This window comes from Leptidea sinapis, chromosome 1, assembly GCF_905404315.1.
Source record: "Leptidea sinapis chromosome 1, ilLepSina1.1, whole genome shotgun sequence".
NCBI classification, from domain to species: Eukaryota; Metazoa; Arthropoda; class Insecta; order Lepidoptera; family Pieridae; genus Leptidea; species Leptidea sinapis.
In genome coordinates, this window is record NC_066265.1 from 30565150 (window position 1) to 30591811 (window position 26662).

Here is a 26662-nt window from a genome sequence, read left to right on the forward strand (position 1 = left end):
TACAGCAATCTAAATCGAGGGTCTTCAACAACACCTACAGATGTAATGGAAAAGACAATTTACTTCCCATGATGGCCAACATAGACGAAAGTTTTTAAAGTAAATCATAGTAATATGTATTAATAGATACTATATTTCATCACCAATTACTGCAACCATGTCGTACCTTATCTGGGTCACATGAACACAATCGGTACATGGCTGCTCCCTTTAACACAAGCCCGTCAACAATCTTTAAATATTCCAAGTTCTGACTACAATACGGCCATTCCATAGATGTCACAAGAAGCGCAGATAGAGCATAGTTCTGTTACTATTATTTTCCTCTAATGTATATACAATTAAGAGAGATGAAATATCTGCATTCCAGTTTTTTATGGATTGGGAGGGCAAACGACAAGGACCTGATGATAAGTGATCACCGCCGCCCACATTCTCTTGCAACAGCAGAAGAATCACAGGAGCGTTGCCGGCCTTTTCAGTCCCTTTTTACTTTTAGAATTTATGTTTAATTCATTCTGTCTACAAAACCAAAACAACCCAAAAATCACTTTTTATCGGTGACAGGTTTCTTAATTCAGGATACCAACTAGGTGTGTACCAAAGCCTATCTACGTTACCTATCGTTAAAACAGTAATGTGCAAGCATTAAGTATTGTGTTTCAAAGTTAGCGCAAATATAATGCTGGGAGAGTTTCTTGCGCCGCCTTTTCTCTCTCAGAGCGCCATTTGTTTCCGAAGCGGTAGTAGTATCTAGTATATTAGAAATGATATCTAAAAAAATAAATTATGAGACAAAAATGCCTGTCGGTTAGAAGGGCTGCCTGCCATAGCTAGTGAAATAACTGGGTTCATGAGACTTAACATCTTATATCTTAAAGAGGGCGAAATTGCGATGAAGCTCATAATTTTGGGTTTAACAAGAATCCTGAGCAGCACTGCATTGTAACGGGCAGGGTGTATTACTAACTCTCAGGTGAAATTCTTAGTGGTCTCGTCACTTTTTCTTACAAAAAAAAAAGAAAAACAATATATACGTCAGAGCTAATACAACTTATACTTATAGAAAATCTAGAAAACTCCAAAATTGCTACGGGAAAGAGCTGGTTTAAATAGGCTGAGGCTGACCCACAGATAATGTTAGTACTACTTTTTATTAATTTATTTAAACACGAAGCACAGCGAGGCTGCGCCACTACAATACTTAAAACTGATATGATTTTTCAAACAGAAAAAACACTACGCTCCGTCTAAATAAGTCAACTCTACATTTTGAACCGGCTCTACGAGAGAAGTTTCTCTTTCGCGTTTCACAGGAAATTCGCGCAACATACCGATCAGGTAACAACAAGTATATTTAATTATATCCCGTTGATATAAAAACCAGAAGGATTACTCCGTGTTTAGCTAACTATTGCACGAAAGTAATTACGTTTGGCATTTGTGTTAAAGAAGTATTAGCGATCATTCATTAATAATGTGGATTAAATCATCAGTAATTAACAATTTAATAATCAAAACGCTCATTTGTCTTTCCCTTCTGTTACCTACCAAAAAGTCTTTCTATCCGAAAAAAAAATATTTATCTACCTTCATTTTAATTAGTTACGTGTACCTAGTTTATAATGTTATATAGTAATCTAGTTATTTATATAGTAAGTAAACAAGGAAATTGTCTAATTTTAATATTGTTAACAATTTGCTATATTTTAGTGTGATAAACCTAACTTCCGGGATTAATTACACAAATAAAATTATGTTTTCAAAGTTTAGATTTCGCAAGAGCGACATCTCAAGTCAATTTCCTAATATGCAAATAATGGAGTCAAGCAGGTTATCAACTGTAGAGTAGATCCTGAAGATGAAGCCACAACCTGAGAGTTGAACAAAGCATACAAGATCTATCAACGACTAGCCGACCCGGCAAACATTGTTTTCCCATATAAATAATTTTTAAAGTTAGACCTTTACTTACATTGCAACATTACTTTATTTTTCTTATATAAAAGATAGAAAATAACCATACTCCTTATTACATCAGCCATCTGCCAATAAAAGTCCCGTCAAAATCGGTCCAGCCATTTCAGAGATTAGACATAACAAACAGATTATTTTGGTGTATGTACCGTCAATATTTTCATATACATGTAGTAAAAAACGGTTATTTCAATATTACAAACAGACGACACTCCTATTTTATTTATATGTATAGATACGTCACTCGAACGGTTGGCTTTGGCTCAGCAGTTGAACGCGAGAGGTCGTCTTTCTATCGGACCAGAAAGCTCGTTAGGTTATAAATGAAACTACGTTTATCGGAGGCGGCGGTAGTGTCTGGGAGCGAGTGGTGGGTACACCTCGTGACGCAGCATCGATCCGTCTGCCGCCGGCCCACAGAGCCTCCCCACCCCACTGCTGATGCAACCGCCCGGCTTCTTGCGAAGCTATTGTCAAGTGCTTTGCGTTACACATCTAGTTTTTTTTATGAAAATAAATAATAGTTAAAAAAAAACTAAAAAGCACGCCTTATATAAAATTCAACTAAAAAATAGAAAATAAATTTAATTTGAAAATAGTGTAAAAAAAATATATTTTATTTTTAAATTTTTAATTTTTTAGTATAATTTTATCAAATTAGTGTAATGTCATCGGTCCTCGATAAATCTACAAAGTTTGAACGAAATCTAGCCGTTTAAAGTGGGTCAAAATCGCGATCAAAGAAGTCGGTTACAAACATACAAACATACAGGTGAAGCTAATATAAAGCGTATAAAGAAGGACAAACGAGCTTACGGGTCACCTGGTGTTAAGTGATCACCGCCGCCCACATAAGTATTGCAATAACATAGGAATCACAGGAGCGTTGTCGGCCTTTAAGGAAGCTGTACGCGCTTTTTATGAAAGTATGTTATGTGGTCCCGGAAACACCGCACAAGGAAGTTCAATTCACAGTTTTGTTGTGCGTGGAAGATTCCATTCATTCCTTGAAAACCGCACTGCGGAGGAACGCCATACATCCAGATGGTGGGGATGATATCCTAATTACTTATATTCATCATCGAGGCATTTAGTAATTGACGTTTGAGTATTTTTGTTGCATCACTTTTACATGTATTGTAATTGAAATTATTTGTAAATTTAATCTATCTATATATATAAAAATGAATTGCTGTTCGTTAGTCTCGCTAAAACTCGAGAACGGCTGGACCGGTTTGGCTAATTTTGGTCTTGAATTATTTGTGGAAGTCCAGAGAAGGTTTAAAAGGTGAATAAATAGGAAAATGCTGCTAAACTAAATAAAAACAACAAATTTGTTTTTCCTTTGATGTGTCCATACATGATTTCTATGAGAGAATTTATTGACGCACGGTTTGACAGTTCTGCTGTGAAACAATTTCATTACGACAGCAGGGAGCATATTTTACGAAGTGATTTTTGATGTTGTGATATATTATTGACAAATTCATATAAAAACATTATTTTATTTATTATATACAGAACAACGTCTGTCGGGTCAGCTAGTTGAAAATAAGAACTTATAATATCATTGTTTTGAAAATAGGAACCTTATAGTTTCTTGCTCGTTCTTCTCTAAGGAAATCTGCCTTCCGAACGAGCTGTATGAAAAAATGACATATTTCAAGTGTAATGCAATTTACCAACGAAATAAAATATTTTTGATATGATTTAATTTGTGGCGTGTCGTGTGATGGTGGAATTCGAGTTAGCATCCGACGGCAAAATCAAGATCTAAAGAATGAGGAATAGATGGAGGAGAAAATAAGTATATGTATAATATATGTTTGTAATACAAAATTTGTGAACATAAATTATATGTATTGGGTTGTTCGTCTCTTTGAGATATAAAAAAGCAATATTTTTTTAAATGAAAATAACGGACGAGACGACCAGGACGTTCAGCTGATGGTAATTGATACGACCTGCCCATTATAATCCAGTGCCGCTCGAGGTTATTGAAAAACCCAAAAATTCTGAATGGCACTACAACTGCGCTCGTCACCTTGAGACATAAGTTGTCTAGTCTCATTTGCCCAGTCATTTCACTAGCTATATATATTATAGGCGTATTAGGGGGAACCGTTGACTCTTACCAGGGTGCCCCTGGTTCGATAAGCTCGTTTGTTGCGTTGCGTGCGTTTTCGATTTTCGAATTCATACACATCTATGAACATTTATTACGATACTTTATACGGTCGGCAACGCTCTTGTAAAGCAGACTTTTACGTTGCCGATTAACCCGTATGCGTATAATCCCTCGTACTACAAAGCTGTGGAATGAGCTTCCTTGTTCGGTGTTTCCGGGACAATACGACATGGGTACCTTCAAAAAAAGCGCGTACACCTTCCATAAATGCCGGCAACGCTCTTGTGGTTCCTCTGGTGTTGCAAGAGAATGTGGGCCCAGGTGACCCGTACGCTCGTTTGTCCTCCTATTCCATAAAAAAAAATCCCTAACTCTAAGCCATGCGGTTGGGCTTTCGGTGCAATTTGCATATAGACTAAAATATCTTACCGAAATTAACATAATAATTAGGTTCTATCTTGTTAATAATGTACGGAATCTCCGAAACGCGACTTCTTAGCCGTGAGGTCGGGGGTTAAAGCCTTTATATAAGTATGGACGCGTTGAGGGGACGTTGACTCTCCGTGGCTCGATCTGGGTCGCCGCATTAATCACGCCAGCTCCCGACCTATATATGACGCAACCCTATTTGCTCGTAACATCACTAGTGCCTCCAGTATGACGTATGCCTTAAATTCAGAAATGTTTGAATTCAAATTAACTTGCAATTAGCAGTCTTGTTTCTTGGGTAGGTAAGAAAATCATTTTATTGGACGAATTCATATGAAATTTTGTATAATATACATTGCTAGATGAAACGAAGTGCACTGGGCTACAGCTAATTATTCGAATAATACCGGACTCGAATTATCGAGTTTAAGGCGACATTAAATGCCAGCGACCTTGAGCGATATGAGTTCACGGCTGCTGGCCGCATCTATGTAACAAAGCCAATATTTAAAAAATTCTTGCGTGGAAAACTGTTTATATGCTTACAATCCTTGTTATTCATAACAAATCTGAATAAATGAACCTACAAAAAAAGTACAAGCTATAAGAATAACTTTTCTGAGAGTAGTACTAAAAAAATGCGTCATGACATGCTAAAAAACTTGTTTAACTGCAAAGAAAAGTGGTAGTTCAAAAATGCTCGGCAGTGTTAACTATAACCAACAGCAAGCATTAGCAACCTACAAATAAGACTTAAGGATATGTGTAACAGGATTAAGTAGTGTTCATAGCTCTAAATCCTATATTTTCACCACAAAACTTGTCTAAAAACACCTTCTTTGCGTGTTTTCTGCTTACTCTTCGCCTTAATAGTATAATCGCTTTGATCTGCACCTATACCTACAGCTGCTTTGCGAGGTACTTATAGTGTCGCAGACGCACAACCACTTTGTTATATCAATTACCGGCTGCAGTTTTCCAAACCGATAAGACTTAGGGCAAGTATAGATCATAGGTACTACCAACATAAAGGCCGGAAACCCATTTCATAACCCGCGGTGTTATGGATGTTCATGAGCGGTTGCGTCACCACTTTCCTCACGTGAACCTTTTGCCCATGTGCTGTGAAGTACAAAATACATTGAAATGCATTTTGTATTTCTTATAATAATAATAATATTGAAACACTTTTTACACAAATTATCTTGCACCAAATTAAGCATATATGTGTTATGGGTTACAAGACAATTATATATTTAATACAATAAACTTACTTAAACACATACATTTAAACATCCATGACTCGGAAACAAACATCCATATTCATCATATAAATGCTTGCACCTACCGGGATTACACTACAGGGGGAACCCGGGACCTCTAGCTTAGTAGGTAGGATCGCTAACCACTCGGCTATACAGGTCTTATAAGCAAAATAACAACGGAAAACAATCAAAACAAAAGAAAAACTGTAAAAGTAAATAATAATAATAATACGTCTTCGGTAAACAGGTAGTGCATATTTTTTTTACATATTATTAAAAGAAATCAATAATATTATAATAATTCCCCGTCAACGGAATCCATCCATCAATAAGCACTCGAAACAAGTTATCGTATCCAGACTCTATATAGGTACTCAATGAAAGCTACTCGATGAAGATACTCTTGGCACTCGGAACACGTAAATCTTGTACAAGTACTTATTCTACGCCACTCGTTCATTGAGTGTTTCTGATACGTAACATATTGTATCTATATAATTGATTATAGCCTTTGATTTGTTTCAGGTCCGAACTTTAGAACAACACTCAGTCAATTACACAGTGAAAGATGTTAAGACTTATCGCTATGTACATGAGTATACAAGTTGGGCTACAATAGCGATATTAACTGAATGCACAGCTAGAGAGCTATATAACCATTATCATTAAAAACATATTCATAATTCACCCAAGTTATTCAATTTTCTAATATTATTTCGAAGCAACCTGTAAGTAATATAGTAGCCGCGCGCTAACGTAGGCACTGATACCTACTTGTCCCACGCTGAGCCGTAGCCGTCAGAACTCGTAGGTGAGTAGCGCCCAAGTAAGGTGATTAAAACTTTGTTTTTAAATATTCCAAAATTTCAATTATTTCCTAAGTAGTTTTATCCGTGTGTTCATTTAACTTTTTATTTAATTAGTACTTTGGTTATCACAATTCCACGTTAGCATTACGATATATTTATTTTTGGGGTGGTTCCACAGTTATTTGATTTACGTCCGCTGTTCCGATTTGTACTAAAACACTACTTACTCGCTGATGGTCTACGTCAATTCCTGTGCCTTCTTATTTAGATTTCTATGAGAACAACATATAAAAAGTATTGTTTTTAAAAGAACGCAAAAATGTAGATTTTCTTGTGCCGTTTACTACACTCTAATTCCGACTTGTTTTTGTGTTTACGGACAATATTTGAAATGCAGTGTAATACACTTACAAATTAATACACTAAGTGTATTTTGTAAGTGGTAATACACTTACAAAATACAAGCGTATAGACTAGACAAACAAGATGTGCGAGAGAGAAATATATCTTTGTTGGAGGTACAGCAATAATTGTTAATTGTAATCGATTTGGATTGAAGTCGACATAGAAATTTGATTTTTTTACAGCTTCAAGAGACTGTAGAGAAGTGTATATAATTAATTAATTTAATTTCAACTCGATTCCTCCAAGCATTGCCGAGATAAAGAGTTTTAACGGACAGGCGGATAGTTGACTAAGTGATCCGACGTGGGTTCGTTTTTTTTCTTTTTTAAGTACGGAACCGTAAAAAACAAGCCAAATTAGACTTGATTATCCATGATCATAATAAAAAAACAATACATGATAACCTGCCTTATGATTGTAACACCTCGGCACTAACTCAACAAAGACTTACAAGAAACGTCGCATTATTGTGTGACTTCTACCACATAGATTACGGGGCGTGTTCCGAATGGCTGTTTGACCAGATTTCTGCCACCGAATCCCTCCTTCCTAACTTCACGACACGACATAGATAAGAATTTCATCCCTGGCATTTGGATGTATGTCAGGCAGAAAAAAAAACTCTTCCCGGACCCCTCGGTGGCGTCTTCAGGCCACTTTGGGTTACCTCGTCGAACACTCGCTTGAGAAACGAGACAACGATTATTGAAACGGTTCCGCTGCCGGGTTCCGGAATCGTTCCTCCACAGTGCTGTTTTCAAGGAACATTTTTCCACATGACACATAACCAAGCTGTGGAATGAGCTTCCTTATGGAGTGTTTTCAGGACAAAAGGTACAACCAGGATACCTTCATACATGAGAATCAATTATAATTTAGTAATGCACCACAGCAGGAAAGGTAGAGAGTTGGACGTGTCTCTCTCTGAACTCATAACATAAATTCCTATTGTAGATGTATTTACGTAAAAATCATAATTCAGGGCCTTGTGCCAAATTAATTTAATTATATATAAGTAGCTATTACTTACCTCTCGAGCAATTTGGTCCAAAGCTTGTTCCTCGGCTGTGGCCTTTGTTTGTGTTCGTTGCCGCCGCGATGGATCCATCTCGACAGCCTCACTTCCTGTGAAAACCAGTCAGCCTTAAATATCATATTATATTTACAAACCATTAATTTACAAGCACTAAAAAATTACTACAATCTATAGTTATATTAGATTATATTACAGATATTCAAATGTTATGACTTTTTCTTGACCGTTTCAAGTAATTCCGTTAAGATATGTCTTTCACCAATGTGACACGTGTTTCGCCTCTACACGTCGGGGACCCAGTGCTCTGTGAACGGCTGGATCACTTGGCGTTGCGTAGAGACGTCGCTTCATTGTGTGTCTTCTACCGCATTTATCACAGGGAGTGTTCCGAAGAGCTGTTCAACCTGATTCCTGCCGACGAATTCCACCTTCGCACGACACGCCACAAATTACGATATCATCCCCACCATCTGGATGTGTGGCGGTCCTCCACAGTGCGGTTTACAAGGAGCTTTCTTCCACGTACTACAAAGCTGTGGAATGAGCTTCCTTGTGCGGTGTTTCAGGGACGATACGACATGGGTACCTTCAAAAAAGCGCGTACACCTTCCTTAAAGGCCGGCAACGCTCTTGTGATTCTTCTGGTGTCGCAAGAGAATGTGGGCGGCAGTGATCACTTAACACCAGGTGACCCGTACGCTCGTTTGTCCTCCTATTCCATAAAAAAAAGAGTTTTTTTTTACCCACATGGCCAGATCTTCCTCCATGTTCAAATTTTGGAGAAGCCTTTCTGCCGAGTATATCCCAGGTGTGTTCAATTGTATTCATGTTAAAAGACTGGAGGCCAGTGTTCCAGCCATAGTTACATGTTCTCAATCATAATAATTACCTATATGTTAGTAGCAAGGTTATCAGTATTATGAGCCACTATATATGTAGGTTAATTAATTGACAGATTACTACTAATTAGGATGACTGTATTAAATGTAGTTAGAATAACATTTGTTTTACAATAGTATAATTGTTACACTATGTATTTGGTAAATAAATAGTAATTAAAAAAAACATGCTTTTCATAGAACTTTTACTTATTTTGAATTGTTGAATTAAAAATTCTCTTTGGTATTCCAAAATTTCGTAATAATTAGATAAATTGGTTAAAGATAATAGTTAAAATTTTAAATTAGCATAAATTCCTGCTAGATAGATGAAAATAATATAAATTAACAAAAATCTTATTTCGGAAATTGAATAATGGAATAATTTTATCAAATTCATGTATTGTCCAGTTTGAACAAAATCTCGGCATTTAAAGTGGGCCAATATCGCGCCCAAATGAGTCAGTTACAAGCAAATATACATACAGCTGAAGCTAATAAAAAACACACTTTAATATAAAAAATTGTTCTACCTATTATAATGAAAAGGAAATAAACATTCATATGAATCCAAAAACACATTGGTAAAAACATGGAGGGTAAGCATCAAACAGTGTTACCTATTGCACCACCAACCCATTAAATATATTTAAAAAGTCTGTACTCTTACAGAATAAGTAAGAAAGTGTAGTCCAACAAAATGTTGTAAACAAAATATTTACAGGAGAATGTTACTGTTTTAACTAAGTCTGATATAGAAAAAGGCAGTAGTATTACAATTACACCAGAGGACACAGTCCCACGAGATGGTCAGACCAAATATGATCTGCTCTAAACATCAACTTCCATGATGCCCTTCATAAGGCTAAGGATTGCAGCAGATGGAGGGGAATCATACGGGAGAAACTGATGCAGCGGGGGCTCTCCCTCTTAGTTCTGTAACCCTACAGATTCTAAATAATATTAGTAACCTATGCTATGGATCCTTATCTAATTAAATACAGTTATATATACTTTGTAAAATAAATTCTGAAATAGTATTTAATTATCTTGCACAAACTTTTAAAAAATTATATGCATAGTTGTCAGTAGGTATCTAATTATGTTCAATAACAGTTTTAGATTGCATCTGAAGACATTCACTGTAGTTCTGTTGTTTAGTAAATTACTGGAAAATCCAGTTTGGACGAACACCTAACAAACTAAAAGACCAACCTAGTTTGTTAAGGAGCTATGAATTAAATTGACCACTCCCAGTCGCAAACTATTATGCACAAGCCTACTCTATAGTACTCTACCTGTGGCAAATGATGTAAGTGATGCTATAAATCAGTGTTTTTCAATGTTATTTATTTCGCGACATCATTACAGCTTGAAAAATTCTGGCTACCCCCTTGTCAATCAGATAAATAATTTATAATTTACTTTTAAAGTTATTACTTATTAGTATCATTTGCCATTGTGTAAGCTGATATTATCTTCAATGGTAGACATTAAAACTAAAAAGAGACTTCAATCAGAAAATGATTTGATTTTAAGCATTTCAAAAATAGCACAATGATTTGACAACATTGTTGAAAATTAAACAAGGCCATCTTTATCACTAAAATTGTGATATGATTTTAGTCAATGTTGCCTTTTTCCTTCTGCCAGTGACCCCCCAAGTAAGGTTTCAATTTACAAGAGAGTTAATTTACTAATTAGTTTCAAATTGAAAAACACTGCCAAACATAATAAATATGTGTGTTTTGGTATTGACAATATACATTAAGTACACAGTTGAATGATTTATACCCAAATCATACAAAGTAGTTATAAATAATAATTTGATACAATTTCAAAATAAGCATAGTAAGTTGGACCTTTCTGAGCTCAACACTTGAACTTATAAAATAATTTCACAAATTACTAGGCCTTTCAAACAAAAACCAACCTACTTAAATTCTAGTTACCTACTTTACACTGATAAATCAGTTTGAAGCAGTTTACTAAGTAAGGATTAATTATTCCTATGTTAAGACTGTTTGGAATGTAAACTGCATTTTTTTGCATTTTAATGATTGGGAGGTTACACTTACAGATTATAATATGTAATTATTCTCCACAAAATCATTTTCCACACCACCAGATGTGTTTATAAATAACTGTTTCACTTAGTTTTCTTCTAGTTCTGTGACTTATCAAGTAACCATACTAATGAGGATTGCTGTATCTATATGAGTACACCCAAGTTTATTCAGTATGGATTTCATGTAAAGATATGTGAAACAGTCGGTTTTAATTTAACCAATAGGGTTCGTTGAGCTCATTCCGCGTGGATGTTTTTACTCAAAATTGTAATACAAGCAGGAAAACGGGTGGGCACAAAGCCAACGTTTTTTTAATGGCAGTCACTACTCACTACAATGACATCATACTTACGGGACAATTCACAATTGTAAACACATCACTATATTTGGAATATTAACTGAGACACTACACATTTAACACATAGTTAATCACTTATCAGTTATTTAAGCAAAACTCTTTAGAAAAACATATTTAAATACTGTTGAGGTATCATATAGTAAGAAGAAACGAAGTTAGATTTAGGTTTACTGTTTGACTACAATTTCTTTATTAGTATTAATTTTTAATGCAACTCGGTTATTGTAGTAATTCTTGGTTTCTTTACGTAAAAAATGCAATTTAAAATAACATTTGGAAATAATTGGAGGTTTGTAGTTTGTACCGTATGTACTGTCATGCTAGTTTCAAGATTTGACATTAAAGACATTGACGTTCAAAAATTTGAAGTAGCGTTATTTTTTTAATTATATGTATGGCTTCGACACAAAAAAATTATTGATAGAAACTCATGTAATATTTTTTAATCTATCTACTTAGTCTGGCCATAAATAATGTTACAATTATTGAAAATAAACAAAATATTACATTTGAATTTGGAATCGGTATATTTTATATGAATCATTGAACGTAGTGTTTATATTCTCGTTGGAGTTTTCTCATTTTGGCCCCAATACAACATTTTGCGATATTTTAATGGAGTAGGGTGATAAAGAGAACCAAATCGCTATGATTGCATTACACAAAGTAGGTATGGAGCCAAATGCAATTTTTAAAGTCTCCATACGATTGGTATTAGTAAAATGTTTGTGTACCGGGCTGTTAATAGATCCAATGAGATCTCCTCTGTTTGTAACAGAAAAAGATCTGGCCGTCCACGTAGTGTTCGTACGAAAAAGGTGGTTAAAGGAGCGCAAAAAAGATGCTGGGAGAGTTTCTTGCACCGCTTCTTCTCTCAGAGCGCCATTTGTTTCCGAAGCAGTAGTAGTATCTAGTATATCAGAAATGACATCAAAAAGGAATCAATTTTGAGAAAATAAATGCATTTTATGCCAAAGCAGTAAGGGATCTTATTCGAAGAAATCCTGTCAGAAAGCAAAAGATTTTATCTCGGGAGAAGAAGATGCTATCTCCTAGAACTATGTCACGTATTTTAAAAGATGACTTAGGAAATGCAGCCTATAAGAGACGTGTGTGTACTGGTCATTTCTTAACTGATAATTGAAAAAAGAATAAACAGATTTTTTTACAATTGAGCAACATTTTAACAAACAAAATGACCGTATTTATGCTCAAAGCTCTAAGGAAGCTTCCCAATTAGTCGACAGAAAGCAAAGTGGGCACAATCTGACTTCAGTGATGGTTTGGTGGGATATTAGCTATGAAGGAGTGACCGAGCCATACTTTTGTGAAAAAGGTATCAAACCATCAGCATAAGTGTATTAAGATACCATTCTTGAGAAGGTAGTAAAGCCCCTTAACAACTCGGCGCCGGGTCATAAAGCTCTACGCAGTCTTGGTTGGAAACGAATGTTTCTGACTTCATCAGAGCTGAAGACTGGCCGTCGTCTAGCCCCTATCATAATCCGCTGGATTATGATTTATGGTCAGTTTTAGAGAGTACGGCTTGCTCTAAACGCCATGATAATTTGGATTCTCTAAAACAATTCGTACGATCGGTAGTGAAGAATTTTCCCATGGAGAGAGTGCGTGCTTCTATTGATAACTGGCCTCAATGTTTAAAGGACTGTATTGCAGCCAATGGAGACCACTTCGTATAAGCTTTTTTTATTTTAAATTGTTTTATAATTATGTATAAAAATAATACACTGTAAAAGTAATAAATTTTAATCGCAATAGATTTTTTTTTTCTTTGTTTCAGTTTTTATGGCAAAACCAGGTATATACTAAAACAATGAGTAAGCATCATTCCTTTTTCTCCTTGAAGCTTTCCGATTAATATGGTATTAAATCAGAAATGCCTGAGCGTTTACTTGATTGATTGATCATTTCCCATATTTTTCAGTTACTTATTTTTTTTAAACTAGATAGTTTGTAGCTTTCAGCTTCGTGCATATTTACCTATATATTTCTATAAAATATTTTTGAAGTAAAGACTTTCTAGGTGTGCTGAGTATTTAATAAGATACAGGGTTATTATAAATTTTCATACAGCGCAAACTTGAGTCTTCTGGGTGTTAAATTGGAAAAGATTCAATTTACCCCATTCCGCGACCTTCTCGAGAGGACTCGGTAGAAAACACAAGTTTCTCCCGGCACTGGTCGACGATTTCCAGACCAAAGCACAGTTGTTCAGATAAAGTAAGAGAGACTCTGTTGATATTTGACACATCATAATATATTTGCATCACATTCAGTAGGTACATATAGACTTAAGTATGAGCTGTTCCAATACATTAAATTTAATTTATCATAAAACTTAGTTTTAAAACAGATTAAAAGTATTTTTATCTGTTTTAAACTATTTTCGTGTTATATTTTTTCTATAGCAATATGAACTATAATTTATAAATAAAAGTAGCGAATAGTAAAAATTATTTAATCATTCACCATTCACATCACACTTAAAATAAATAATTGATTTATTCACTCTTAGACTTTGGAGAATCATCTTTGTAATAAAGGAAAACAAATGAAAATATGTACACTCCAATCATCATGGAGAATGCGCTCACATAGTATGGGTATGCACTTGGTATGAACCTTTCATACTGAGTGTGCTGTAGTGGGCGCACTGACACCTGGAAATGAAAATTATTGTTAAATAAGTGTAATTTTTTTTCATATGAGAGGGGGCAAACAGGCAAGAGGCTCACAGGATGGGGAGAGGTGAGGCAACCGCCCATGGACATCCGCAACAACAGGTGTGTCAAGAAATGCGTTGCCGGCCTTTAAGGTGGGAGCATGCTTTTTTCTTGAAGGTCCCTAAGTCGTATCTGTTCGAGAAGACCGCCGCCGGTAGTTGATTCCACAAAGTGGCTGTGTGAGGCAAGAAATTTAAAAATATTAAATATACCCATGTACTAATACAATACAATTATTATAAGATCTGAGGATATCACTTTATTAATTTCCAAAAACCACATGTGTTCGTCATTGATGTACAATAAACTAGACTCACAATCACGCTCAAAAATTATCTAAAGCAAAACTCGGCCTACGCGTCTATTAGGCAGAGTGTTTTGACTACGCTTTGAATACAACGCCGCGCAATTACAAATCGTTCAGTGAAAAACTGTGCAAATAACAGCATATTCAAACTTAAAAACAATGGAGTGTCGTATTTCAGGGAAATGTCCCTTTAAATTAACAAAATTATGTTACTAACTTGACGTTTTTTATCATTTTGCTAAATAATTACAAGTAAATTGCTAAAAAAAATACATCACCGACAAATGACGTCAGTCTCTTTCGCACCATAATCAATGAGATAGTTATAAGCGTATACAATAGACTTTGAACATTACTGCCACGAAATAAGGTGTAAATTAGAATATTATTATTATTATGATTTAACGTTATCTGTGCATATAAAACGCCACTTGGACATTTTTGACGACCTTTTAATAGGCGATTGGGAGTCTAGTCGTTTATAGTACCTACGTCAATGGTCTTTTCAATCAAATATGCACTAAAGATACTTTAATATTCCAGAGCATTTGAAAACCCGATTTTCAAAATCCATCCATATAATAAAATAAAGCAATGTGTCCCTAGGATCAAATATACATTAATATTCCAGAACATTTGTAAACCAGTTTTTGAAATCCATCCATCTAATAAATAAAGGGTACCTGTTTACACAAAATTTACACTAAATAAGTAAATTAAAGGTACGAACAGGAACTAATTTATACTTATCCCTTCAATGAAATCGGTACTGTTTTTATGACGTTCAGCTGATGGTAATTGATAGCCCTGCCCATTACAAGGCAGTGCCGCTCAGGATCGTTGAAAAACACAAAAATTTTGAGCGGCACTAAGATTGCGCTCGTTACCTTGAGACATAATATGTTAAGTATCATTTGCCCAGTAATTCCACTAGCTACGGCGCCCTTTAGACCATAAAACAATAATGCTTACACATTACTGTTTCACGACAGAAATAGGCGCTGTTGTGGTACCCATAATCTAGTCAGCATCCTGTGCAAAGGAGACTCCCACTTGATTAAAGTTCAATATAATAACGCGTTCCGGGTGCTGATGGGACTGCAGCGCCTCCGCTATGTTCGCGGCAGCTCACACAGATGGCTTTGCGGCCATCATGCGCAAGCGGTGCGCTTCTACCATGCGCCGCATGCGCGACAGTCCCAACAGCATACTGCATGCGCTGTCGGACCGGTGGGACTCCCCGATGCTGGTTCTTTGGATACGGCTGCACGCAGTCGTATAGTAATTTACCGTCATCATCGGGAGGTCCACCCGGACCAGCCTGTTATTTTATTTTCTAAATATGTGATTTAATAGGTTATTACAAAGCATATCATCCCTACACGTCATACGATGAAGCATGTAGATTTTTTAATATAGACCCACTGGAACTCCGCCGAAACCAACAAGATGTAATGTTTCTACATTCTTTATTGTCAGGCAATACAAACTGTTCTGAATTATTAAGTGCCCTATCGTTTAATGTACCACAATATAGAACACGTCATATGAAACTCCTGGTTGCACCACGTACCAAAACGAACTATTATAAAAACTAGATTATTTGCAGGATTCAAAATAATTACAATAATAACTATGATATTCTAGATATCTTCATGTTAGAAAAGGATAAATTGAAGCGTGAAATTATTAAATTACACCAGTCGTAAGCAGTGCCTTACTCATTTGTTTAAAATTGAAAATATTGTTATCTACTAACCACACACATACCCTTTCACAACCATACACATACACTTTCACACCCACACACAAACAGTAAATAAGAAACACAAGAGGCAGTTGCTCTGTATTATATCTTGTTGTAAAATAATATTGTCAATATGAGTAATCTATAATGGCCTTAAGAATTATGTTATATATTATTGTTTATTAAAGTTTACTGTAACGCTGTTGATTACCTATAAATAAATAAATAAATAAATTACTAACACTATTTTGTAAGTTTGCAAATTGTACGAACAAATATGGATGTAATCTCATGAATGAATCCGAAATAAATGATTATTATTATTATTATTATAAAGGCTTAAAAACGAAAGAGTAATATGACCACAATGAAACGTGTGGCCGTACAGCGCTCTTTTAATGTAGTAAAAATCATATTGCTAGGACACAAAACCATAGGATATTCTCAATTTCGGTAAATAATAATAAATTTTATAAGAGCACTAAGAAACTGAAGAAGAAATGAACTGAACAAAAGCGAAAATGTGCTGGTAGGAATCACTATTCATATACAAATCATAATAGTTAAGTATATCAAAATCAATTTTAGGTAATTATTCAATATAAAGATCAGATAGATACATTTGTTACAAAAAATATATACACTGATAAGCAAACAGTTTTGGAAATATTTATTTTTAATTAGTTACACAAGAACATAATTAATTATTTTTTATCATTATAAACTCATTAAAAGATCAAAAAATTGACTTTTCAATCATATTTCAGAAAAAATATAATATACTAGCTGACCCAGCAAATGTTGTATTGCCATATAAAGTAATTTAAAAAAAAATCTATAATTAAAACTTTTGGGGTTTAAAAAATTGATGCAACCGATTCTCAGACCTACCAAATATACTACAATAATTATTGTATTCGTTTGCCATCTTGCAACCCTATAGCGGTTTTGTGGATGGAACAGAATAATAGAAAAATAGTTGTAAGTAGATCGTAGAAGGGTGAAAATTTGAATTTGTATGTATATTTCAATGCTGAATCATAATAAAAAAAATTTAGGGGTGGGTCACCCTAATCATTTAGACCTACCCGATATGCACACAAAATTTCATACTAATCGGATATACCGGGACACGAGAATTTTATATTTTAAATAATTTACTAGATTGTCAATAAAAGCACATGAAAATTATATTGCCTTTAAGATTAAATAATATTTAATGGTATACACAAACCTGTGTTGAGTGATAGAGCCTGGTATAGCCGACTCTATCATAATCAACTTTGAACTGGTACACTCCCCACACATCTGGGACCTTGAATATACCTTCATACACGCCATTTGGCTTTCTCTGTAGAGTAGTTCTGATGAAGGGGTCAATTCTTACAAATTCCAGTTGAACATCATTCCCTTCAAATGGCTGCCATTTCCCGTTTTTCAATTCTTCAATTTCGATTCGATATACCTGTAACATTTATGTTGATAATTCTTGTAAGAAAACTAAATAAGAAATTGACTTGCTTTCTTGTGTGCTTTTCTATGACAGAGAGATGTGATGATGATACGCCCTGCCCTTTACAATGCAGTGCCACTCAGGTTTTTTCATTGAACATAAAATTCTGAGCGGCATCGCAATCGCGATCGACTTCGAGATATGTTAAGTTATTTAGCTCAGTAATTTCACTGGCCCCGGAGGCCATCAACCGAAATACAATAATGTTTGCACATTAATGCGTGACGGCAAAACAACGAGCAAAAAAGGATTTTTCTTTATGAAAATAAGGGACAAGACGAGCAGGACGATCAGCTGATGGTATTGATACGCCCTGCCCATTATAATTAGAGGTGTTTGTTATATTAGTTAGCTGATAAAATAATCTAATACATATTTATAATCATATTATCTATTATTTATTAAAACTAGCAAGCGTTATTTAATAAGTATTTTATGTGATACGCTATTTTTGTCACCTGCCAAAGTATGCTCTAAGAGTACTGCATAAGAACTAAAATCAAATGAAAGTCGTTTATAATTCATGCTATACGCTATTTTTGTCACCTGCCAAATTATGCTTTAGGAGGACTGCATACAGTTTATATTCAAATAAAAGTACAGTTGTAATTGGAAATATATCAGGCAAATGAATATATTTTGTTTGGCTATGCACGTTAGATTATTTTTTGTTTAGTATCAAATATCTGCTCTAAGAGGACTGCATAAGAACTTTTGAAGAAATTCTCATAATATGGATCCACTTTATAAGTGGGCATGCGTAATTCACGATATAGCATGATATAAATCAAACATTAAAAAATACCACAATTTTATTTAAATCAGAATACTAACACAACCTGCTTGTTAATCATAATGAAATGTTATTCACTTATTTCAAAGTTCAAAAAAAATTTTAACAAAATAACAACCGCCTTCAAAAACACTATTCCAAAACAATATATATAACGTGCACTAAAAACTATAAAAATAATTGCGTATTTTTAGTTACGATTATTGTTATTTTTAGAATCCGCCGCGACTCGCTCTCGCCTCCCGCCTCTCACTCACACTCAAGCACATCTCACCTATAACTACGTATGTAGTAACAAACCTATCTTGGATGACACCGACAAATTACAATAATCATAACTAGAATAAGATTAATTTATTAGATTCTATAAAAATACGCAATTATTTTTATACTTTTTAGTGCAGATTATATACATTGTTTTGGAATAGTGTTTTTGAAGGCGGGCTACTAAGATTGTTAACCTAGGGGTCGAAAGAATCAATTCCCGAGGTACCTATTTAGACGTCGAAGCGCAGCAAGGGCGGCTATAGTCCGAGTAGGAATTGATTCTTTTACCCGTGTTAAGCATTTTACTTTTCATTTCGAATGAGAAAGATAAAAGTAGTTGTTTATCTAAACTATTTATTGATAATATATAATAATATTAGTAGTACCTATTTAAAATTAGTTGCCAAATTAGGACAATTTATGTCGACTTTTTAAATTTTAAATATGGAATTCACCGCGTTATTGTTTCGGCTTATTCCGCTCAAAGAAGTTTACGCTATGTTCACACTGGCTGTTTAGAAAGTCACATGGCCCCAGCATATTTTTAATTAGTTTGATTTTACATAAAACTCTTCACAGCTGACAACAGTTCTATTTTCATAGTTCATTCCGGCCCTTAGGTGGGAAGTAATTTGTATGAGTTCATCTCTATGCAGGGAAGCAGCATTTTCCACCCAATAATCAGATCAAAACAACATTACTTTCCGAGTATGAGAAATGAAAAATATTTTTTTTTTCACCTCAAATCGCAATAGCAACATTTTGAAAAAGATAACATAGGAGTTGGAACTTGTGTCATGATTTAACCCATATTATAAAAATTAACAGGGCAGTAAAATCTAAATTACTTCTCGAGCGGTAAAAAGAGGTACTCACCACAGTGTCAGTAATAGTGTAGGTATTGGAGGAAGTGTTGTCTCCTTGGCGATGGTGATCCACACGACGCACACGCAGTCTACCACGTTCTCCAAACACCCAAGCGCTCAGATGAGTTGCCAGCTCTTTGTTACCTGACACATCAGACTTCAGTTTTTCACCCTGAAATTGTAAACTTAGTAGTTCTCTCGGGCTATGGACTTTCTACATAGATTGAAAAACTAGTACTTAATTAAAAATTCTTACATGCACTTTAGAAACTGGTGAGTTAAATGCTTCATCAGAGAAGAAGAACAGTGAGCCACTGAACACAATGCGCGCATTGTTCCTGGCTTGTAGTGCTGCTATCAGAACAGTGTTACGCCCAACTGCATGGGGATAATCCTTCACCTAATTAACAAAAATTTAAATGTGTAAGTTCTTATAAACAATCTATACTTACAGCTTCATCATCTTATAAATTATTTAACAACAATTTTTTTTATAAGTATTTTTTTACATGACCAAAGCATTTGACAATGTTGACCATGATATATTGTTAAATAAATGTTATCAATATGGTTTAAGGGGCTACAAACTTATATTAAAAATAGAAAACAATGTGTTCATATAGCAAACTCTGGACAAAATTGTAATATAATGGTTTATGAATCCAAGTGGACTTATTCAAATTCAGGTGTACAACAGGGCAACATTCTAGCGCCCTTGCTGTTTCTTCTATATATAAGTGATTTACCAAATTCTACATCAAGAAAATGCATACTTTTTGCGGACCACGTTTTCTTCAAATACCTAAAACCTTAACCCATCAATAAATAATGACAAAATTGTAAAAGATGAAATCTTAACAATTATAAATTGGATGGAAAGAAACAAACTAAGTGTAAATATTGAAAAAACGAAAATAATTCAATTCAGTAACAAGAATACGAATCATAATATTATGTTTAATAGTGTAAGTTATAAAGGTAAATCAATTGAAGAAGTCCCTATAATAATTCCTTGGTATCAAATAAGATAAAAATTTAGACTGGAAGGCTCATATAGAATCACTAGTTAAAAGGATACATAAATTTTTCTTTGTTCTGGTATAGGGCCCTTCGATAGCTACAGACCTCTATTTATAAATTTAAACATACTGACTGTAACCGAAATTTAAGTACTAGAGGCTAGCTTATTTGTTAAGAAAAATTCAAATCTATTCACTCGGCTGGGCCATTCCTCTTTTTTCCATCGCATGATCCTACGAAACTTCGAGTACCCCACATTAGAACCACTTTGTACCAAAAAAAACTGTCATATTTCTACACACATATGTGTAGAAATATTTAATAAATTACCAAAAGAAATAAGAGAGGAGACAGTGTTAAATAGATTTAAATTTAAGTTATTAACACTATTAAAAAAATATTGTTTTTACTGAACAAATGAATATTATCAAATGAAGTGGTAACTGGCACCAATACTTAATATTTAATTTACAATACAATAATTTTTACCAATAATATAATATTATATTGTGATTATTTTTACTACATTATATCTTAGCATTTCATTTATTATTGTAAATGTGTATTGTAGGGTCTTTTAGTAGGCTTTACGTTGATTAAATTAAATGTAGCAGTAATTATTGATTGTATTAGGTTTATAATATTGTGAAGTGAAACCACATAAATATTTGCATGCCTGTCAAGACGAAACATGTGCCTGCTCTTAAATTTGTAACAACTTGACTTGTGAATGTTTCTGGCAAATAAAGAACTTTGACTATGAACCTATGTGAAGTCATGCAAGAAAAATGCCCAAAATGCGACATACAGAAGTTGTAAATAAAAAAATAAAAACAAATTAATAAAAATCCGTAGTAGTTGTATCAATCCACACATGAAACACCCATTACCCGTGGACAAGCCATCACCTCTGTCAAGCATACTTTAGAAAAGGAATTTCGAAGTGCTGACACCGATGAATTGTTGGTGAATGACACACACTGAAAAGGCTGATTGAATTGAATTTCTGGGTGAGAAGCTGAGCAAGCAGTGGTCCCAGCAGAGTTTGGATTTATTTAGTTAAATAAGGTTCCACCAAACATGCGCGGTTCGAGCATATCGCCAGAAAGAGAACAGCATTCGTTAGATCGGGTGTTATAGTTTTTGATACCATTAAGTCTTGCATAACTATTGAGAAACTTAGCACAAAATGTATTGAAGTTGGTGGTAGTGATATGACATTTTCATGTAATTTTTACATGGATTTTTCTAACACTCGAAATATTAAACTCATAGATATAAAACAGCTACTTGAGTTTACCATTTCTTACAAATTTAATTTCAATAAATCAATCAAAAAAATTATAACCAACACAAATTGCACTATTTATTTTTAATACATATTGATATACATAAGCAATTATACAATTAAATACCTGATTCTTTGGATTGTAGCTGTAAGCAGTGCTGTCAGCAGTGAGGATGGGCAGAACTAAGGTGTTTTCCTTATCAATGATAAGACCAGTGCCCTCAAACAGTACTGGATTGGTGTTCTGAGTCCCAATGATTGCGGGAGCATTGATCAGATTCTTGGGAGACACAACAATTCTAGTATGATCACCATCATCCGAAGTATCAAAGTTAAAATGATCTATTACAGCTGCTGATTCTTCATCCATCTACAATGAGGATAAGATTGTTAATGTTTTAGCTGGGTATTTCATTTCGAAATTGCTTAGATTAAAGAAAGCCTAAGAAAACTAATCAATGTTGTTTGGAAGATGACTGAATACATAGAAGTTCATATTAAAACCTGTTACTTTCAATCCTGTCCTTCACATTATTATTTTCAACTTCAAAGTAAGGCATTTATTTTAGTTACTTATGATAACTGTAACAAAACACAAAATTTGGAGCTGTAAGTGTCCCTCAGACAATAAATACTTAGTCAATATTTTCTCATGTTATCATCATATATGCAAATTAATATCAATGAGCATGAATGTATATCGTTTTTTTTTTATTTTATATTGACACACTTCACACAAATTATCTTGCCCCATGTTAAGCATATATAGCCTGTGTTATGGGTTACAAGACAATGATTTATTTAATACAATATACTTACTTAAACATACATAAATACATTTAAACATCCATGACTCGGAAAGAAACATCCATATTCATCATATAAATGCTTGCACCTACCGAGATTCGAACCCGGGACCTCTAGCTTAGTAGGCAGGATTGCTAACCACTCGGCTATACAGGTCGTCAACTAGCGATGGGCGTTTAATCAACGGACTAGGTGAATCGACCGTCGATTGACATTCGACGCTTCGACGGTTTATCATTCATTCATAAACTAGTTGAATTCGTAGACGCCTATATTATGTAGTCGAGAGTCGAGACGTTCATTTCAACAAGCGCGACGAGACGAAACGATGTTTGTTTGAGTTAACATAGTCGTATACTTCGTTGCAACGATCCGGAGATAGGTCAACGGGACGCGAAGGTCAATTGAATTTGAACTTTAAAGTCAGGAGCACTGTATTCATATTTAAATAAACATTTAGGGTGAGTTAGAAGGGTTCTTAAAATTATTCTTTTAATTGAAGGAAAAGGATAGCAATAACATATATTTACATGTGTGAAAGCGACAGTTGCACAGCTACTGAGCGCAAACGAAGTAAACTGATTTATTATTATTTATTTTTGTTTTTTTTCGATTTAGTTAGTTCTTGACGAATTTCGCTCAATAATTATGAGTAAGTTCGTCATAGAACTATATCAAGTTTACTCGTCGACCCGGTTTATCGTTGACGCATCGCCTACATAGACTGTTAGTTAATAGGTTCACAAAATCAACTAGTCAACGAATTCAACTGGTTTATCGACTAGTCGACGATCGACGATGAACGGTCTCGTTTAGTTTACGAAAAAATCGTCGACGACCCATCTCTATCGTCAACTTGAACCCTATGTATTGCTTAAAAATTAAAGCCATTAATTATCTCAAACATTCATGGAATTTTATAATTATGAAATTAAAGCATGGCATGGCAAAGTTACATTATTAAAGTAAATATATAAAGTATAACACATACTTAAAAACAGTAGCAGAGTTTCATACTGTAAGTGCCAGTTAAATCGCCTTTGTCCACTAAGATCCCTTGAAAAAATCCATTGATGGATATTTTTCCACATTTATGTCCACTTTCATCCATTAATCAAGACTGTTGTTCATAGTGGATTTTTAAGGACAAATAAGTGTCAAAAAATCCATTGCACATGTAAGGGTGGTCATATACAAAACTCAAATAAACTATATTGCTCGTACTTCAATATACCAAAACCTTGCACCATTAAAAGTTAGAGTCTGGTATCTTAAGAACGAATGTGTCAAATTGTATAATTGCTAGCCTGTATGACACATAAAATCCTTTTATTTAAAACACACTTTTCAAATTGGAATTGAATTGAAATTGCTGTGGATTTAATATTTAATTGTAAATCTGTCCACGATTTCACAAGTTTACAAAAGGTTTGTGGAGACACATTTTTTCAAAAGTAGAAATGGTACCGTCAGGCGCCGTCAGGTAGAACAACTTCTCATGCCGACAAGTTTTCTGTGACAACCATAATAAATATGCTCTATAAACCATATGAAGAATGCTGAAAGTGTGTAATACCACATCCTTTTGGACAATCAAATCGTCCAAAATTGTCTGCAGATCAGAAACAAGGTCACTTGCACAAACACTTAAATTAGAATTTGAAATGAGCCTCCATATTATTCCCTGAAGAGTGTAGGACTTGTTGATATGATGCAGTGTTGGTCGCAGTGTCTTTAGTCAACAAATTTTACAACAAACAGATGACTTGCTTTTTCTTAACCTTTCCGGATCGGCGCGCTCCGGATCTCGCTGTACACTGTAGATCGGCAAGCTTCCGGCATTTTCGCGGCATTTTCCCCGTGTGTATTATTTTACGTGTAGTTATAAAATGCTTATAACTAGGGTGATTTGAGTGACTGTCACTGAAAGCTATTGAAACAAGCTATAAGACCATGTATAAATTATTTATATTGTCTTTCTTTTTTATTTCACACAGACTTTTCATTTGAAAAAAAGTGTAAAAATAGGTATATTTTAAAATAAATATTGTTATTATTGTTAATTACTTGTTTTATTTATTTCCTTTTATGTTTTTGTAATGAATAGTATATGTTAATTATAAAATAAAGCTTAAATCTCCACAAAGAACGATCTTCGTGTAAAGTCTTGATAACGACCGCTCGCTGCGCCGGCCGGGAACAAGTGGACACATAAGTGCTTTGTCCGTAAAGCTATGACGTCGAATATTGGTGGCCTTGAATCGTAACGGATCGAAATGTGTTTGGGAATTCACTCGTTCATAACTGCGTAGGCAAATAAACCATCTTGTACACCTAATAAGGGTGAAAACTGGATGAGGTAAAAGAGTGCCCCGCGGCACAGCCGCTCTCATTGTTTTTTGAATTACCAGTGCCCGAGGGCACGGCCGATGCGGAAAGGTTAACAGATTATGAACCATAATAACAGAATTATTACAATAATTCAATCTTGGGTAGTTATCATTCACTATTATAGTTTGTTTTTTTGGAGAGAATTCATAAAGAATGGTATCCTCTTTAGGATGAATTGATATTCTTATGTAAATAGTTAAGACTTGTATATATTAATTAGGTATTTAAATTAAGTATAGTAAAACATTATCACATGGTGTATTGATATCCTAATAATGGATTTTTTGACACTCATTGGGCATAAAAATCTACTATGTACAACAGCCTTGATTAATAGATCAAAGTGGAAAAAGATCCATCAATGGATTCTTTAAATGGATCTTAGTGGACAAAGGGGTTAAATCCCCATTTTTTTTAACAAGTTTACAGTTATGAACTGTTCATATATATGTTTAATCAACAGTGTTGCTGTGAAAGAAACCTGTGTGTTGTTGTCAAGCTTACACAGCTTAAAACTACTTGAAGGCACTTCATAGACATCAAATTGCAGACAACGGCCCATAAATCCCTATTCTATATCAATAGTTTGTCATTTCTAAGCTTATGTCTATATTATTTGCCACTGTTACTACTAACTGCTGGAAAATGTAATATAATTTTGTGTTTTTTTATATTATAATGTCATAAAAAACATAATTGATCTGATATCTCGGTTTGCTTTATAATAACCCAAATTAGTTACTAACCTCGAAACCATTTTCTGATGCAATTTCCCGATATACGTCACTAGCGGCGGCATTACCAGCAATAAGGACATTTCCCCCTTCATCAATGAACTTTGTTATCGCTTCTGTGTCGATTTGACCACCGAATTCAACCACAGTGGGTGAAAATACTATCAAGTTTTTGTACAGATACTCTCCGTATTTAGAAAGCACCAAATTAGAATCATCTGCTAGCTTGAATGTAAGAGTGTAGCCTCGTTCTGCAAATTATAATGTTTTTATATGTATTTAACCAAAATTAAACATAAGAAGAGAGGTACCACCGGCCGGCCAGCAATATACTTTACCTTGTAAAGACTTGAAAAACTGTGAATGAGTCTCTTTGATATTTAGATTATCAACTAACACAAGCGTATCTTGCTGTGCTAAGGCTATGGTAGCGCACAAAAATAGGCCTAAAATTAAATAAATCTTCATTTTAATTTAGATAAAATATAGAATCTGAATTCTGACGTGTCAAAAGTAGTCAAAACTCAAAAAGGACTCTTTTTTTTAATTCAATTTGTTCCTTTCGGGCTAGGGCAGGAGCATACAGCCTCATCATTTCAGCACCGCTATTTATTATTTAGTATTCTTGAAACTTATTCTCGTTTCATTTACTTAAAACGTTATCTGAACCATTAATTTTTAACATAGCAGAATTAGTATAGACTAGGTCAAACCATAACCATTTGAAAATATTCAAAAATGCACAACGTTAATGTTCAAGTTTTCATTTCTGCCTGCAGTCAGGAGTGTAACCCGTTTTTTAATACTTTTATGATTTAAATCATAATGAAA

The 26662-nt window shown here is 34.4% G+C and overlaps 2 protein-coding genes across 2 annotated transcripts in view; one reads left to right on the forward strand and one right to left on the reverse strand.

The window, feature by feature from the left end:
- LOC126964668 (germinal-center associated nuclear protein) overlaps nucleotides 1-26662 on the forward strand; it is a 357720-nt gene that overhangs the window by 306455 nt on the left and 24603 nt on the right. The gene's annotated exons all lie outside the window — the stretch shown is intronic.
- LOC126964620 (dolichyl-diphosphooligosaccharide--protein glycosyltransferase 48 kDa subunit) lies at nucleotides 13820-26357 on the reverse strand. The gene is made up of 7 exons (XM_050807808.1): nucleotides 26170-26357; nucleotides 25844-26082; nucleotides 22027-22269; nucleotides 19848-19991; nucleotides 19602-19763; nucleotides 17387-17617; nucleotides 13820-14035 (listed from the first exon to the last, which is right to left on the reverse strand). Exons 1-7 carry the CDS (start codon nucleotides 26297-26299, stop codon nucleotides 13877-13879), a joined length of 1308 nt encoding a protein of 435 aa, XP_050663765.1. The 5' UTR covers nucleotides 26300-26357; the 3' UTR covers nucleotides 13820-13876.

What these genes read in the sequence shown, in the direction of transcription:
- LOC126964620 (XM_050807808.1), bottom strand. Translation starts at nt 26,299, where the DNA reads ATGAAGATTTATTTAATTTTAGGCCTATTTTTGTGCGCTACCATAGCC. An exon ending in ACACTATTACTGACACTGTG is followed by an intron (nt 17,618 to 19,601) that starts GTGAGTACCTCT and finishes TAAATGTTACAG; the next exon opens with GTATATCGAATCGAAATTGA. An exon ending in GGCTCTATCACTCAACACAG is followed by an intron (nt 14,036 to 17,386) that starts GTTTGTGTATAC and finishes TTTCATTTCCAG; the next exon opens with GTGTCAGTGCGCCCACTACA.